The 16180-nt window shown below is 36.5% G+C and overlaps 1 protein-coding gene and 1 pseudogene across 2 annotated transcripts; both read right to left on the bottom strand.

The window, feature by feature from the left end:
- Positions 1-3388: 3388 nt before the first annotated feature.
- Positions 3389-5256, bottom strand: LOC149183666 (vignain pseudogene; annotated as a pseudogene). The gene is made up of 3 exons (XR_016256790.1): positions 4999-5256; positions 4118-4264; positions 3389-4024 (listed from the first exon to the last, which is right to left on the bottom strand). The product of XR_016256790.1 is annotated as a vignain pseudogene (transcript).
- Positions 5257-13341: 8085 nt separating this feature from the next.
- Positions 13342-15864, bottom strand: LOC149183665 (vignain-like). The gene is made up of 4 exons (XM_089417210.1): positions 15338-15864; positions 14887-15119; positions 13888-14034; positions 13342-13793 (listed from the first exon to the last, which is right to left on the bottom strand). The coding sequence occupies exons 1-4, from the start codon at positions 15810-15812 to the stop codon at positions 13527-13529; spliced, it is 1122 nt and encodes a 373-aa protein (XP_089273336.1). The 5' UTR covers positions 15813-15864; the 3' UTR covers positions 13342-13526.
- Positions 15865-16180: the final 316 nt, after the last annotated feature.

The following is a 16180-nucleotide window of genomic DNA, read 5'->3' as shown; positions in this document are numbered from 1 at the left end:
CCATGGAGCACCTTCTCAACAGTTGTATTTTTACTTCCTCGCTGTGGGATGGGATTGCCTTAATATTCAAACAAACAGATAGGGACAGAGGAAGCATTACCAACACCCTAAGGAATTGGAGAAGAAACTTCTCAGAGTATGATACAGTAAACAAAGCTTAGGCTTTAGCTCCAAGCTTCTTAATTTGGGATGTTTGGAAAGAACACAATAATAGAATTTTCAAAAAACAAAAGAGTTCCTCCTAGAGCATTATGGAACAAATATTAAGACAGCTCAGGAGACGGTTGGAACTTTATTGCAAGCCCCCCTTAAGAACCCCCCTTCAGCTGCTGATGTGCAGATTCTACTTCAGTTGGGTTTGCAGGGGCTTATTCCTCAAGGTAACAAAAGAATTGTAGATCAGGTGGTCACTAATAAAGACTTTTGGCATCCCCCCCCCCCTCCCCTCAGGGATATTTGAAATGTAACATAGATGGAGCCCCAAAAGGAAACCCAAGCCTGGCTGGTTATGGGGGAGTGATAAGGGATGAAAAGGGCAGTATTCTATATATTTTTCATTGTAATTTGGGAAGAGCCACAAACAATATGGCGGAGCTAATGGCCCTAGAGAAATGTTTAGAAATCCTGAAGAATGACAATCTTCAAAACATTACAATTGAAGCACACTCTGAGCTGATTATCAATTCAGTTAAACGAATCTGCTATGGCTCGGCTCCGGAAAAAGTCTCGAGACATTGGAGGCTTCTTCAGGTCTATCAAAGGATCCATGCCCACCTTCAGAACATGAGGACCTTAAGTTTCAAGCATGTGCGACGGACTGCCAATAAATTAGCAGATATATTAGCTAATAAAGGTGTTCTTTGTTCTAAGAGTTGCAATAAGTATAGATGGTATGAGGTTCCCTAGGGTAGGTTGAGGGATGATTGTCTCAGCCAAGCAAATGCGGACCAAGAACTTTATCAGAACAGGGGATTCTAGCAGATTGCATAAGTTGGGGTTTAGCAGATATACGGTCTTGGATGAATTTTGAAAGGAGCAGTAAGGCCTTTATCAGATATATCAGCATAGATCAGCTTAGACCCAGGGTTCTTAGGTGGGTGATGAATTACAACATGAGGGTTTATATAAACGATCCTTCACTACAGTTTAACTCCGCCTTGTTCCGCAGGGAGATGGAGTGGAGGGCTTGCAGTCAGAAGAAGCCTTGGAATTCCTACAATAGCAGGTGGCAGGGGCATGTTCGTGGCTCTCTGATGTTTGGCAGGCAATGGGTGCAACGAACTGGTGGTATTGTGAGCCAAACCACAGGCAAGATGGTTTATGGGTTTTCGGACATCCTCAATACCTGAAGTGGTTTTCTAGATATAAACCCAATGCCTCTCATCGATCAACACATGTCCTAGGAAGGAGAGAGAATACCGCCTGTATCGGGCGGGTATTCCTCTTGCTACTCAATCATCCAATATCCCTTTCAACCATTGGATCAAGCAGATGAGGATCAATGGCCAAGAGTCAACGAGCAGGTTGGTGGGTCCGAGTTTTATTTGATGCCCCCTCAGCGGACCCAAAATTTTCTTTATACCAAAGTTAATCCATCTTTAGGTCCACCACTTTTCATTCTATACCGCCCTCAAGGTGGTTTCCGGTTCATCGGGCACCTTCAACTCCGGAAGCGGTTTTCTCGAATTGAGCCCGATGCCACTCATCCCTCAACACGTGGCTCCAATAGGAGAGAGAATACCGCCTACATCGGGCGGGTATTCTCTTGGCTTCTTCTTCACCCGATATGCCTCTCCATCGTTGGATCTAACAGCAGCGGATCAACGGCCTAGGTTCACCGTGCATATTGGCGGATCGCTGGCCTAGGTTTCCGTAGTGGGCAAGCCGTCTTTTTTTTTTGTGGGCCATTGCTCCTCTTTTGCTCACCGCTAGTCGGGAGGGGACACTTGCTTTAGTGTTCATTTTTTCCCACACGTAAGTTCGAGAGATCTGGAATTTTTGTATTTTATGTAATTAATTTATACAAATTAATGGAAAAAAAGATTGACTCATGCTTAGGCAAAAAAAGATATAAAGATAATATTAATTTCAATGCTCAAGTATTGTCATGATATTAACTAAACAGTGTATATTATTGGTTCAAGAATGTGAAAAAAATCCATAATTAGAAATCAATTCAAAGACAATAACAATAACCACTGAACAATTTGTATCCATATACAAATATAACTTGTACATTTTCATAAATGGGAATCCATTCATTTATACATATGTTTTTCATATAGGTCAATAATACTAATTCAACAATATATATTATTGATTATGAGAATGTGAAAGAAGTCTATATTTGGAAATCAATTCAATAATAACAATAACCGTTAAACAATGTGTATCCATGTACAAATACGACTTGTGCATTTTAATAAATGGGAATCAATTCATTTGTACATATATTTTTCCTTATAAAGTTTTGAAATAACTATCATACAAATTACTATAACTACCATTAATCATTGAATTTATAGAAGAAACTGAGTGATATTGAGATTAGAATTTGCTCTTCAAATGTTAAACTTCTCGCATGTAACAGTTAGAGTCTACTTAGCTGAACATTACCGACTCAGTGGTAGCCTTCCTATTTTCTACAAGTTATGAATCGTAGTTTAAGCAGATTGCTATTTTTTTTTTTGGAAATTATTGAATTGTACAATTTATGAATCGTAGTTTAATGAGATTGTTGTTTTGCTCTCAAAATTATTGAAATTTCGGTAAGATTTTGATAAAATTTGGTAAAGATTTTTGTAAATCCAGGTTAGAGCTGTCAAACTTCAAGATTTTAGGTGCCCCATAGGTTTTCCATGCTGTCGAATCCATTTCCACCATAAAAAACATGATTCAAACACTACTAGTGCAAGATTTAGTGAAAAACATTCCCCAAATTCCCACCACTTTTCACTGTCTTGACAATTCCTCTGTACATCATTTATGAATACACTATTGGTGTGAGGTGAGTATGATATGGACAAACAACGAATACCTTTGCCAAACAATTGAGAAAGAAATACAGAGGGTTCACAATTAATATCATTTATTTATTTTTAAATATAATGCTAACCTTGAAGTAGTGATTAATATATTGTTAACCTGGCACTAAAAATCATTAAATATCTAGTAAAAGGAAAATGTTGGAGGTTAATTTTTATGAAATTTGATTGTAAGATTGTAAATTTAATTATTTAAAATGTGTTTTCAAATTTATTTATAAGTTTGTTGTTTGAAAATATTTAAAACATTTAATTTTTTTCATTTATAAACTTAAAATATATAATTCCAATAAATCTTTACTAAAAACCAAAACAAATTTCACCATAACAAAGCCGTAAAAACTTTAAATTTATTGCAAAATTGACCTTGAACAAAGGAAAAATCTAAATTTAAAACTGAAAAAATTGCCCATCCAACGGCTCGCGGTTCCAGTCACCCCCACGCAACCACCATATATACAGAAAAAAGAATTAAATAGCATGCCCCCACCCACGGGCCCTTCTTCGTCCACCTCCATGACCACATGGACCACCCACGCCCACGAATTTCGCCGACAGGGCCTACCACGCACTACCCCACTCCTCCTCTATGGCTCCAGTGAGAATTACCTATCAACAATAATGTATTATAATGACCAAATTTAGCTAATAAATGAAGAAGGAATCTTCATATTATTGGATTTCACAATACTAATCTTTTGTTGAGACAATTTTTACAATTGGTTACTAATGTGATCAACATCCAATTCAATATTAATGTCTTGTGTTTTCTTGGTAGGATATGAAGCTTGTATGGCAATATCACACTTCCTTTCTACTGCTTCAATATCTCGTTGCATTTTTATATACCCTTCTTCTCCCCATTCAGGTCCCCAAGAGTTCCTAACTATCCAATAATTAATTCCCTCAGGAGACTTGCCATAACCAACCGCTACAACTCCATGGTCAAGTTCAGTGTCGCAATCACCAGCGAATATTCCCTGTATATTAAAAAATGCTTAGTGTAGATGCCAACTTATTCATTTCTAATATATTCATGTTTAAGAACAATGTAATAGATTATGACCACTTACCTTTGAATAAAATTGGAAATTTTTACCACTTGCTTCAATGGCGATAGACATAGGTTGGTGACCCGCTACTTCTTTAAGAGCTTTTTCATTGTTAGCAAGAACATCTTCAAAACCATCAATAGTTGCTGCGATTGCATTCAATTTAACCTATCAAAAAAACAAAACTTAGTAATCTTACAAAATATAATATTGATTATTATTAAGACAATAAAATGAAATAATAATTCAATAATCTTACAAACATGATAACACACCATTATTAGAAATATTATGATGATGCTTACTATTATTTATAAGAACTGTTTTTTTTTCAATGCCAATAAAAACTCCTTGTTGTTTACACACACATTGATTGAGAATTAAATATATGGATTCTTATGGTATAGGAAGGGAATCTAGGCATACTATTAAGGTTTGAAAATTCAATGTTGTCATTTTCAAGAAAAAAGCTTATCTTTCTAGTTAATAGAATGTGTTATCTTAATAATTTATATAATTATCTAAATTTAATTATATATAGAGATAAAAACTGCATATATTTTCAATTTTCACAAATTTCTACCTAAATTTAATCTATCAAATATTATTTAAAATTTTCTAATCAAATATTAAAAATCAAAATATACCAACATAAACATGCAAATAGCTAAAATTCCAAATATTCAACATCTATATCTACAATTTTTCCAAAAATACAGCATCCTAATCCACACAATTTAGAGGGATTTTTACTGGTTACCTATTCAAAAATTTATATAGAAATCCATTTCACTAAAATTTTCCATTTTACTAGGATTTAACTATCCTATCTATATGCATTTTACTAGGATTTAATTATCCTATCTAAATGCACAGGTAAGTAGTATTGCCACTTAACATACCTTGGAGGGACTGCATTCGTTGGCTTCAGCAGTGTATGGATACTCATCTTCAGCAACGACCCCACCATTATCTATGATATATTGGAAGGCATTGTCCATAAGCCCTCTGTTGCAGCCTGCATTCTCTTTACTGCAATCTACCAACTGTTGCTCTGATAAAGAAACCAGCTTCCCTGTTTTGAGATAGTTAATGCCCTCTACACAAGCTATAGTTGAAAATGCCCAGCAACTTCCTGCAAAAACGAAAATATAAACAATATATCAGCTACAACATATACCAAGTATATGTATATGTTAGGCTATTATTGATCCAAAGGATATAATTAAATGAAGATGAATCACTGTAATTGGTTATTATTGATTTAATACACAACAACAATTCGTTACTATTAATTTAATATAAGTAAATAAATTAAAATGAATTTAATTAGTTCGAAATCTTGACTAAAATAATGATAATTGGATTAATTTTAAAAAACAATCTAAAAGAAATGAGTGGATATTGTTTTGAAACTCAAACTAATTCTGCAAAATTGAAGATAATACAACATTGGCCTTGGTTCTTCACAGGATTAAGTGCTCCCTTTTTTCTCCAATCAATAGACACTGGCAGGTGGTTGAAGTTTTGATACATGAATGATCCACTCTGTGTTCAAGTTTTGATACATGGATGATCCACTCTGTGTTCCTCTGTCTCGACGCAGACTCTTGTGCTTCTCCATTCTAGTTATCATATGCATGGCCTTGAATTCTTTGTTACTCAGATCTTCTCGGGCATGATAACTTCCCTACGTTTAAGGGTTTCTCGGGCATGATAACTTTCTTTACAATAGTGGCTTCTCGAGCACGGTAACTTTCTTTACAAGAATGGGTAAGAGTGCCACGTATACGATTGGATATATCTATATAGAGGTAGGCATCTGTCCCAGCAAGAAAACGGTAAGAAGTAGGCAGCCACAGTCCAGGAAATTGACTCACGCACTTGTTGAAGATAATGGAGAATATCCTAGAATAGGTAGAGTTGGTTCATGTAACCTCAGGATAGGAATTAGTTTCTATTTCTTAGGATGTTGTTCTAACTTCCCTAAAACCATGTTTTCTATTTAATGTGTAATGTGGATGAACAATGTAGAGCGTTCTGCAGAGTCAGACTCTCTTTCGTAGAGCTGACCAGTGGGTTTTATTTTTTTAATACAAACATTGCCATTTTTATCATGGTATTAGAGCGTGAGGGCTGGGGAATCTGTACGCTCGATGGTGTGGTCATTTGAACTGAGATCATCGCAGTTGTAAGGCAGATAACTGCGACGATTCTGAAATCGTTGCTGGTTTTGAGTGTACCTCTACGATGAGTCCATTGTAGCTCCTTCGCACATATTTTTTTATCTTTTTTGTCACAGGAAAGACGTGTACACCTGCAACGACGTTGCAGAAACAACAGGGACTTCTGCGACGATCGTGTAGCCAAGAACAAGTCTGTAGCTGCATGAGGAAAGCCAAGAACAACATTGTAGCTGCGAGGGGAAGCCAAGAACAAGGCTATCGTTGTCAGAGAAGTTGCGTGGAGAAGCCAATAACAAGGTTGTAGCTAACAACAGAAGGTTGTCTAGAGGCTGAGAAGGAAGCCACAGTGATCTGCGCGTGTGTTGCAAGATCAGACAATATTGAAGATCGGTGATCTGTCCCTGTCACAGATCTGGGGTAATTTAACATCTTTTACCTGTCGATTTTTTTTTCTAAATCGTTAATATTAATAGTAATAGTTTTGAAGTATGCATGAACGAGCATAACAAGCTCGATGGTTCCAATTATGCAAATTGGAAATTCAAGATGCAGACTCTGTTAGAAGCGCAGATTGCTTGGACGATTGTGAATGGGGATGAGTCGAGGCCCGCGGCTGGATCAACATCGATCCCATATTGGGAGAAACGAGAAAGTAGAGCAAGGACAACGTTAAAAATGTTAGTGAAAGACTGCATTATACCGCACATCAGAGAAGGTAAGTCAGTTAACGAGATCTGGGGAATTCTGAAGGAATTGTACGAGATCAGGAATTCAAATCGTCTTCTGTTCCTCAAGAGTAAGATCCTGTCCCTGAAGATGGAGGAGAATGAAACAATTGCTTCATTCGTAGCAAGGATCAAGGATCTAAAAACCAAATTATCAGTTATTGGTCATAGAATGGACGATATAGATCTTGTGACCATTACAATGAATGGTGTCACTGATGATTATCAAATGTTCATCACTGGATAAATCCGAGAGAGAAGATCCTACATTTTGAAGAACTGATAGGTATACTGATGCAGGAAGAAGAGAGGAGATTGACTCTGAAGCCCCAGAGGGTTGATCTTGCATTAATGGCAAGGAAAAACTTCTACAAAGGGAAAGGAGGTCCACAACAACAAAATGAAGCAAGGTCATAGAAACGGCCAGATCTGACCCAAGGTATGCATCCGAATAAAAACTACTCTGGAACTAAATGTTTTTATTGCGGAAAATTGGGTCATATTGCCAGGGAGTGTAGGAAAAAGAAATATCATGAAGAACAACAGAAGATAAAGAGACATGTAGGTCATTTTGCAAATGGTGATCAGGTGCAGAATTTAAGATTGTTCATGGCAGATCGTGATGAAAATGTTGATGCAGACATCTGGTATGTAGATTTAGGAGCATCAACACATATGAAAGGGAATAAGCACTGGATGGAGGATTTTAAAGAAATCAACGAAGGCGAACAAATTTACCTAGGTGATGACAAAAGTCATTAGATCAAAGGATGTGGGAAAGTTTCTGTTATTCTACCTGATGGTAATATCAAACAAATTTATAATGTAATGTATGTGCCTGGGATAACAAAGAACTTGATTTCTGTATCTATGAAAGCCAAAAAAATCCTTATGAAAGCCAAAAAAAATTTTCACCAAAACAAAACCTGAATTTAATACAGTAAAAATTTTAAATTTGTTCACAAAAAACAAAACCAAAATTTAAAATTTTTAGATTTTGGTTAAGAATAATTAATGTCCTTGATTTCCAAGAAAGTAAGAATTATAAATATTTTTCTATATTACTAAATTCATATAGATGATTTTAGGGTAAAAAAATTATAATTAATTAGTGAACAAAATTAATATTTCATTATTTAAATCAGTGAAAATTTAAAAAACCTTTTAAATTCATATCCATTAAACATCATATTTATTTGAGAGATGCATATGATTGCAAATTATAAATTAAAAAACAAAAACACAAATACACTAAATATTCTAAATTTAGTATAACCATTATTATTTCAAATCAAACTATTCTTTTCAATTTATTTTCAATTTAGCACTCCTATTAACCTCACTTTGCAACTTCTAGAACAATTGCTAACATTGCTAATATTTATTTTATATCTTCTTCGTCAACGTCTGCATTAAACCCTCCACAAACCAAATAATATAAACAAATGGCATGTCCGTCCAATAAAATAGTTTGAAACACTTGTATTCCCAATTTGTGCAAAGGTGATATATATATATATATATATATATATATATATATATATATATGAGCAAAAGGGCAACCCACGGGCCCTTCCTCGTCCACCTCCATGATGTATATATATATATATATATATATGAGCAAAAGGGCAACCCACGGGCCCTTCCTCATCCACCTCCATGACCACATCGACCACCCACGCCCACGAATTTCACCAACAGGGCCTACCACGCACTACCCCACTCCACCTTTGTGGCTCTAGTTAACTAGTCAGGGGTTGGTTTTGTTTTAAATGTGGCACACCAAACTAATTGAACGCACAACTGACTACACCAATGAAGGTCGGGGTCAGCTACTCAACCTTGTTTGGCCCAGCTAAGCCTAAACACACCGATTAAGGTTGGGGCCCAATGTCTTCTATATTACTCTTCCAATTATCTTCCTGAGGTGATCTATTCTCAGAGTTATTGTAAATTTCTTTTATTTTCATCTTTGATACTTTCATCAAACAAATGGCAATTGATCTGTAGTTTTGGCCCAATTGAGACCTAGTGTTGAAACTAGGCTCTGATACCAACATGTAATGTTCCCTTCTTACAATACTACTTAATTATAACATTCATTTATTGTTGAAGCATACATATCCATTTCTACCATCCCGAAACCTAGACCTGACCATTTAATTAAATGATATTCCACACTATATGCCATGTAATATTATACATTACATATAAGCAATTAATTAATTCCAACGGAAAACATATTAACATTATTCAACATGCTTCATTTGCATTTTAATCATCTCAACGAAAGCGTAAAATAAAATATCAACCATACATAATGCACAAATAAAAGCCATAAACAATAATACAAGTATTTATTTGCTAAAAGGAGACGAATGACGATGGGCTCTCCATGTTCCTTCTAGCCTTAGACCGTGTGGTTCATCAGCTCAACCAAAAGCCACCCCCGAGCTAGGACAACAACTTCATAGGTAACAATTGACCGTTAGCAACAAAAACCATGGCTATGACACCGACCCCAACAACCTTAGTCTCTAGCCACATGCTCATGATCCCCTCTTCGATACTCAAGTGGCACAACCCAAGTCCCTTGGTGGTGCCCACCTTTCAAGGCGAATTACGATTGGCTAGAATAGTCTCAACCTGCAACATTAGGAGCTTTGCTGCTATCTAGTGTCCAAGTGTTAACAACCAAACCAAAATCTCGACAACTGTTGCTAGAGCCCCAATTAGGACTCACCGACTATCTCGGAACTGAGTTCCCCACCAGAACTCCATGGCACCAAGCCATAATCAAGGCCAACAAAACCTTAGAGCTGTTAGCTCTGCTATTTTTTTCAACGTTCGAGGATCAAATACAAGCCTGATCGAGTCGTTTGCTCTCAAAAAGGGATGTGCATCAGTTTTTCTTATCTTGCTCCTCTATATTTGTGTACTCCCATAGCCCCCATGCATGTGTTTTCCTCCATTTCACCTCTAAATTTCTATGAAAGCCTTTGTTTTTCGGTCCCCCAGGCACTAAGGATTAAACCCATGTAACCACGGTAGCATGACCGCGCGCCTTTTTCTATGCTAACCCATGCCATTTAACCCGCACCGTTCGATCATTTCATCCCTATCTAACGGTCTCTGTTGCTTTTCCCACTTGTTAACCCATTATCGCTTTCCACCGTCCGATCGTTCTTGTCGCACGATCCAACGTCGTTCGCCTTCCTCGCTGCCGAAACCTGCACGTGCATTAATCCGCGGGGAAAGTGGTTTGCCGTCGGTCCCATCCGCCACGCGTTGCTGTTATTTTGGATCGCTAGCCCATATACGGATACCACTCACCTCTGATAAGCGGTGCGGGGAAATCGCTTACTGCCATCCCACCCGTCCCCGCCGATTAATTCCTGCACAGCTTCCGCCCTCGATCACCTTTGGATCTGCCCACCCCGCGATCCAATGACCCTCGTTCGCCCGCTCCCACTTCTTCCCGATAGCCCCTACAATTCAATCTCCACCGTCCATCTGCAAGATCCGACGGCTCACAATCATTCTTGCCTCCATTTCCTCCCGACACCTCCCACCGATAGATCTCTGCCAACCATTTGCTGGATCCAACGGCTGTTGTTTACTCCTGGTTCTACTCATTTGTTCGCCATGAAGTCTTCACCACCTTTGACTGAGCTGTGCTTCTGAAGGACAACCCTGATCAACTACCTGTACCTAGCACAGTTATTCCTCAACCACTGCATTCAACAGAAAGTATGGCCGAGAGAGAGAAGGACAATCCTCAAGCAGTTAAACGCCTTCAACAGTTATGGAAATTTATTCATACAACACTCCACCTGCTCGAGGAGTACAACAAAATACCAGAGAATGTCAAATTCACACATTTGAAACAACAAATCACAGCAGAGACCCATATCAGACAGTTAATGTGGTTGGTGGTCCATTATGACCCCTCCACGCATAGGATAGCAGATATTTTTGTAATCAACCTCTATATATACCCAGAGACAAGATGTAATGAGGGTTGATGGATATTTTTTTGATGTAAGATTCAACTTCTGGAGACTGTAACTACTGTGATATCTGCAGCGTCTGGTCTTCATTTTCAGCTAATACAAGCTTCTTTTGCTGTTAATTGCTCACTTTCCACTTCTTGTTGTTCCAGGCTGTGCCTGTTATGCAATTTTCATGTGCTCTTGATGTTTAGCATTAGAGGGGCTGTCATCCCACCTCTGTGTTAGAATCTAGCATGTATCATTGAATGTGTATGCAGGTTTCTGTTATTTTAATGCTAGAGAGCTGTCATCATGTCTGTGCATTAGGAAACAGATTTACAGACTTTTAAATTGGTTGCAGCCGGCCATCACAAGGTCCTGTGCATCTGTTGGTGTGGTCAATATTCTCCATCTTCACCTGTTCCTCAAACTATGAGTAATTGGTGGTCTAAAGCCTTGTAGTCTAGGGGTGTTCACCCATGTCTGGGGTTAAGTTTAGTAGAAGTGGTTATCTGGCTTGAATATGCATAATTCCTTCGATTCATCCACATTTTTTCAACATTTTTTGTTGAGTTTGTAATGTTCCTGAGCATCTCTGAGATACAACCTAGGAGAGTTTCTTGGGGTGATAACAAGAGCCATCAGAGCTCACATAAAAACCTGAAAGCATCTATCCAGTATGGTTAACTTAATAGTTGCACCTTGGTTAGTTCTAGAGTCAAACCCTAGAACTCATTGGCCATGAGTTACTAGACTCAGTGTCCTGAATCCCGTACTTAAAATAAATGCATAATAATAATCCTAAGAATAAAGCCACCATCCTTTTTAAATGCATAGCCCAAACTGGCATGTGGCATTCATTGAAGCAACGTGGGTCCCCAAAGTGCACACTTCTGCCAAACTCAATTGTTTCCTTTTGCCTTGGAGTTGTGTTCCCCATACTCTTTCCATGGAGTGGGCTCTACAAGCAACCTTATTTTTTACTAATATAGCGAAAAATGTGTACAATTATACAATATTTACATCTTGGCATTCTTAGCCACTTAGCCAAAAATGACATAAAAATACCTGGGAAAATAGCCCCAAAATTTATCTAATGTCATTACATGGGCACGCATACCACATCAAATAGTATCGAGCCCACTAGCCTAATAGTAAAAAGTATTCTGAGTTCACAAGCCTAATATAAAGAATGCAAACATTTACATCAAAGTAGGTAGGGGTATTACATGATGCAAAGTCACTCTGGCGACTATGAGGCACACAACCTAGACATGGTCATCTCTTATACCTCTTTCCTCATTCCTTATAATTTTCTAGGGAAGTTGATAGCTCAATTAGCACATAATCAGGGGGGTTTGAACACTAAATTTAGGGAAGATTGCAAACTTTCCAATCTCCCTCGCAGACTCCCTAAGAAAGTTGAACATTTCTAGATATCGAGATCTGTATAGGCATGTCCTCATCTTCATCTTCAACAATTTGTGATTTAAATCAACAAAGATATCTACATCAAACAGTTTGGCCATATAACCATATTGGTTCTCTAGCATTATCATACTTTAATTACATTACAAAACCTGTGGGATTAGAAAATATGATATTATAGGATAGCTAAGAATAGGATGGCTAGACTAAGCACTAATTTATGAAGAATAGTTGAGATACCCATAGATATGAATAACACCAACATTCCAAAGCCTAGATTGTTCTAAACACAATATGCATTGCAATCCTAAGCCATCATGGAGTTAATAAGCCTTACCATTAAAGAGGAGAGGTATCTATATGTTTAGAGAGAAATGACCCATAACTTTGTTCCTTCTAACTTGAATAACAACACTTGTATATGGTGCTTTTCTTATCAAGTCTTAAATTCAACTAAAATCATGGGAGGGGAGATGAGAGAAGATACTCTCCCCCATACTTATTCTTAAAGCACCTCATATGTACTTGTGCCACCATTTTCCAAAAGGTCTATGGCTTTATTTTAAGAATGTAAGAGTTGGAAGAATTCAAGTGCATTAAATTGTTAGGCTTGACTTGTATATATTATGTGTTGATATAAAAATATTTTGAAATGGAGTTTGTTATCGAGTGGCCTAACAATGATTCAAGAATCTCCCACTAATGATGCTAGTTGTGCCTCATCTTTCTTAAGAATTTGAATGTCTTTCTAAATAATTTTTGTGTGTGCTTCAATGCTCATTGTTATTCTCAATCCTAGAATTAAAATTTAATAACTGTAATATTTATTTTAAGAATGATTTTAATAGCCTAGACATACAAATTAATACAACAAAATTATATCCATGATCTCAATCACACTTTTTGAAACAATGGAAAATTTAATTTAAGTTATTCAATATCATCAATAATAGTGCAATATGATAATGTATTTTAAACTCTCAAGTGAGAAGTACCTATCAACAATAATCTAGTATAATGACCAAATTTAGCTAATAAATGAAGATGGAATCTTCATATTATTGAATTTCACAATACTAATCTTTTGTTGAGACGTTTTTTATAATTCATCACTAATGTGATCAACATCCAATTCAATATCAATGTCTTGTGTTTTCTTGGTAGGATATGAAGCTTGCATGGCAATACCACACTTCCCTTCTACTGCTTCAATATCTCGTTGCATTTTTATATACCCTTCTTCTCCCCATTCAGGTCCCCAAGAGTTCCTAACTATCCAATAATTAATTCCCTCAGGAGACGTGCCATAACCAACCGCTACAACTCCATGGTCAAGTTCAGTGCCGCATTCACCAGTGAATACTCCCTGTATATTAAAAAATTGCTTAGTGTAGATGCCAAATTATTCATTTTTAATATATTCATTTTTAAGAACAATGTAATAGATTATGACCACTTACCTTTGAATAAAATTGAAAATCTTTACCACTTGCTTCAATGGCCACAGACACAGGTTGGTGGCCCACTGCTTCTTTGAGAGCTTTTTCATTGTTAGCAGGAACATCTTCAAAACCATCAATAGTTGCTACTATTGCATTTGGTTTAATCTATGTAAAAAACAAAACTTAATAATCTTACAAAATATAATATTGATTATTATTAAAACAATAAAATGAAATAAAAATTCAATAGTCTTACAAACATGATAACACACCATTATTAAAAATATTATGATGATGTTTACTGTTATTTATAGAAACTGTTTTTTTTTCAATGCCAATAAAAACTCAAGGTTGTTTACACACACATTGATTGAGAATTAAATATGTGGATTCATATGGTATACGAAGGGAATCTAGGCAAACAATCAATATTGTCATTTTCAAGAAAAAAGCTTATCTATCTAGTTAATAGAATGTGTTATCTTAATAATTTATATAATTATCTAAATTTTATTTTATATATAGATAAAACTGCATATATTTTCAATTCTCACAAATTTGGATTCATATGGTATAAGAAGGGAATCTAGGCAAACAATCAATATTGTCATTTTCAAGGAAAAAGCTTATCTTTCTAGTTAATAGAATGTGTTATCTTAATAATTTATATAATTATCTAAATTTTATTTTATATATAGATAAAACTGCATATATTTTCAATTCTCACAAATTTCTACCTAAATTTAATCTATCAAATATTATTTAAACTTTTCTAATCGGAATCAAAATATACCAACATAAACATGCAAATAGCTAAAATTCCAAATATTCCACATCTCTACCTACAATTTTTCCAAAAATACAGCATCTTAATCCACACACAATTTAGAGGGCCTTTTTACTGGTTACCTATTCAAAAATTTATATTGAAACCCATTTCACTCACATTTTCCATTTTACTAGGATTTAACTATCCTATCTAAATGCACAGGTAAGCAGTATTGCCACTTAACATACCTTGGAGGGACTGCATTCGCTGGCTTCAGCAGTATATGGATACTCATCTTCAGCAACGACCCCACCATTATCTATGATATATTGGAAGGCGTTGTCCATAAGCCCTCCTTTGCAGCCTGAGTTCTCTTTACTGCAATCTACCAACTGTTGCTCTGATAAAGAAACGAGCTTCCCTGTTGTGAGATAGTTAATGCCCTCTACAGAAGCTATAGTTGAAAATGCCCAACAACTTCCTGCGAGATAAAAAAAAATAAACAATATATCAGCTACAACATATACCAAAGTAAACCTATGTGCTCAGCTACTAAATAAATTAAAATTAAAATGAATTTAGTTGGTTAAAAGCTTCGATCAAAATATTGATACTGTGATAAATTTGAAAAAACAATCTAAAAAATTAGTAGATATTATTTTGAAATTGAAACTAATTCTGCAAAATTCAAGATCATACCACATTGGCCTTGGTTCTTCACAGGGTTAACAGCTCCCTTTTCTCTCCAATCAATAGACACTGGCAGGTCGTTGGAGTTTTGGTACATGAATGATACACTCTGTGTTCCTCTGTCTCGGCGCAGACTCTTGTGCTTCTCCATTCTAGTTGTCATATGCATGGCCTTGAATTCTTCGTTACTCAGATCTGCAAATTTATTCAATCCAAGTTTATATGGACCATCCTTCTTATTCACAGAGTCGATATATTTCACATTGTCCTTGAATATCTCGAATCGTTTGGCATGCTCATCCGAATCCAAACTTCTGGTGGTGCGATGCCGAAGTGCCCATTTATCATAAAGGAGTTGCAGACTTTCCTCGGACTTGAGGTCTTCATCTGTAAATCCAGGGGAAGAATCCGAAGCATTGGCTGATAAAGTCCACAAGGTGGTCGCAAGGAAGAGTAACAGGGTTGCCTTTGAAACACTCGCCATCACGAAATAACAACAAAACTCACAGAGAGAAATAATGAGAATTTGTGTGGAGAAAGGGGAAGACGATTTTCTTATATAATACCTCCGACTCAGTGTAAGACATACGAAAGCGTGTGCGATTAGTTAGGAGCTACCGTGGTTCATACGCAAACACGGGAGGTAACGTGGTGCATAAGCAAACACGGGAAATTTGATTCCCGGCACCAATTGGGAAGCGTTAACATGGCCGAAGACTTAAGTTGTTGTCATGTATTTTCAGTAAAGTATCGATACGGGTGTGATTCTTTTGAAAGATTGACAGTTTATTTTCCGATTTGATGGATAAACCTTTCATTGATTAAGTAAGGTACTTGTTCTATGATAATTCC

The sequence above is a fragment of the Pinus tabuliformis genome, chromosome 3_2 (genome assembly GCF_031772625.1).
Source record: "Pinus tabuliformis cultivar Carrire ecotype Pingquan chromosome 3_2, CPIR1, whole genome shotgun sequence".
In the NCBI taxonomy this organism is placed as follows: Eukaryota; Viridiplantae; Streptophyta; class Pinopsida; order Pinales; family Pinaceae; genus Pinus; species Pinus tabuliformis.
The sequence above is the reverse complement of the archived record's forward strand: the minus strand, read 5'-3'. Positions and strand labels throughout refer to the sequence as shown.

Coding starts and splice junctions, on each gene's coding strand:
- LOC149183665 (XM_089417210.1), bottom strand. CDS start 15,812: ATGGCGAGTGTTTCAAAGGCAACCCTGTTACTCTTCCTTGCGACCACC. Junction 15,120..15,337: donor GAAGAACCAAGGCCAATGTG/GTATGATCTTGA, acceptor TTTATCTCGCAG/GAAGTTGTTGGGCATTTTCA. Junction 14,035..14,886: donor GCGAATGCAGTCCCTCCAAG/GTATGTTAAGTG, acceptor TTTTTTACATAG/ATTAAACCAAATGCAATAGT.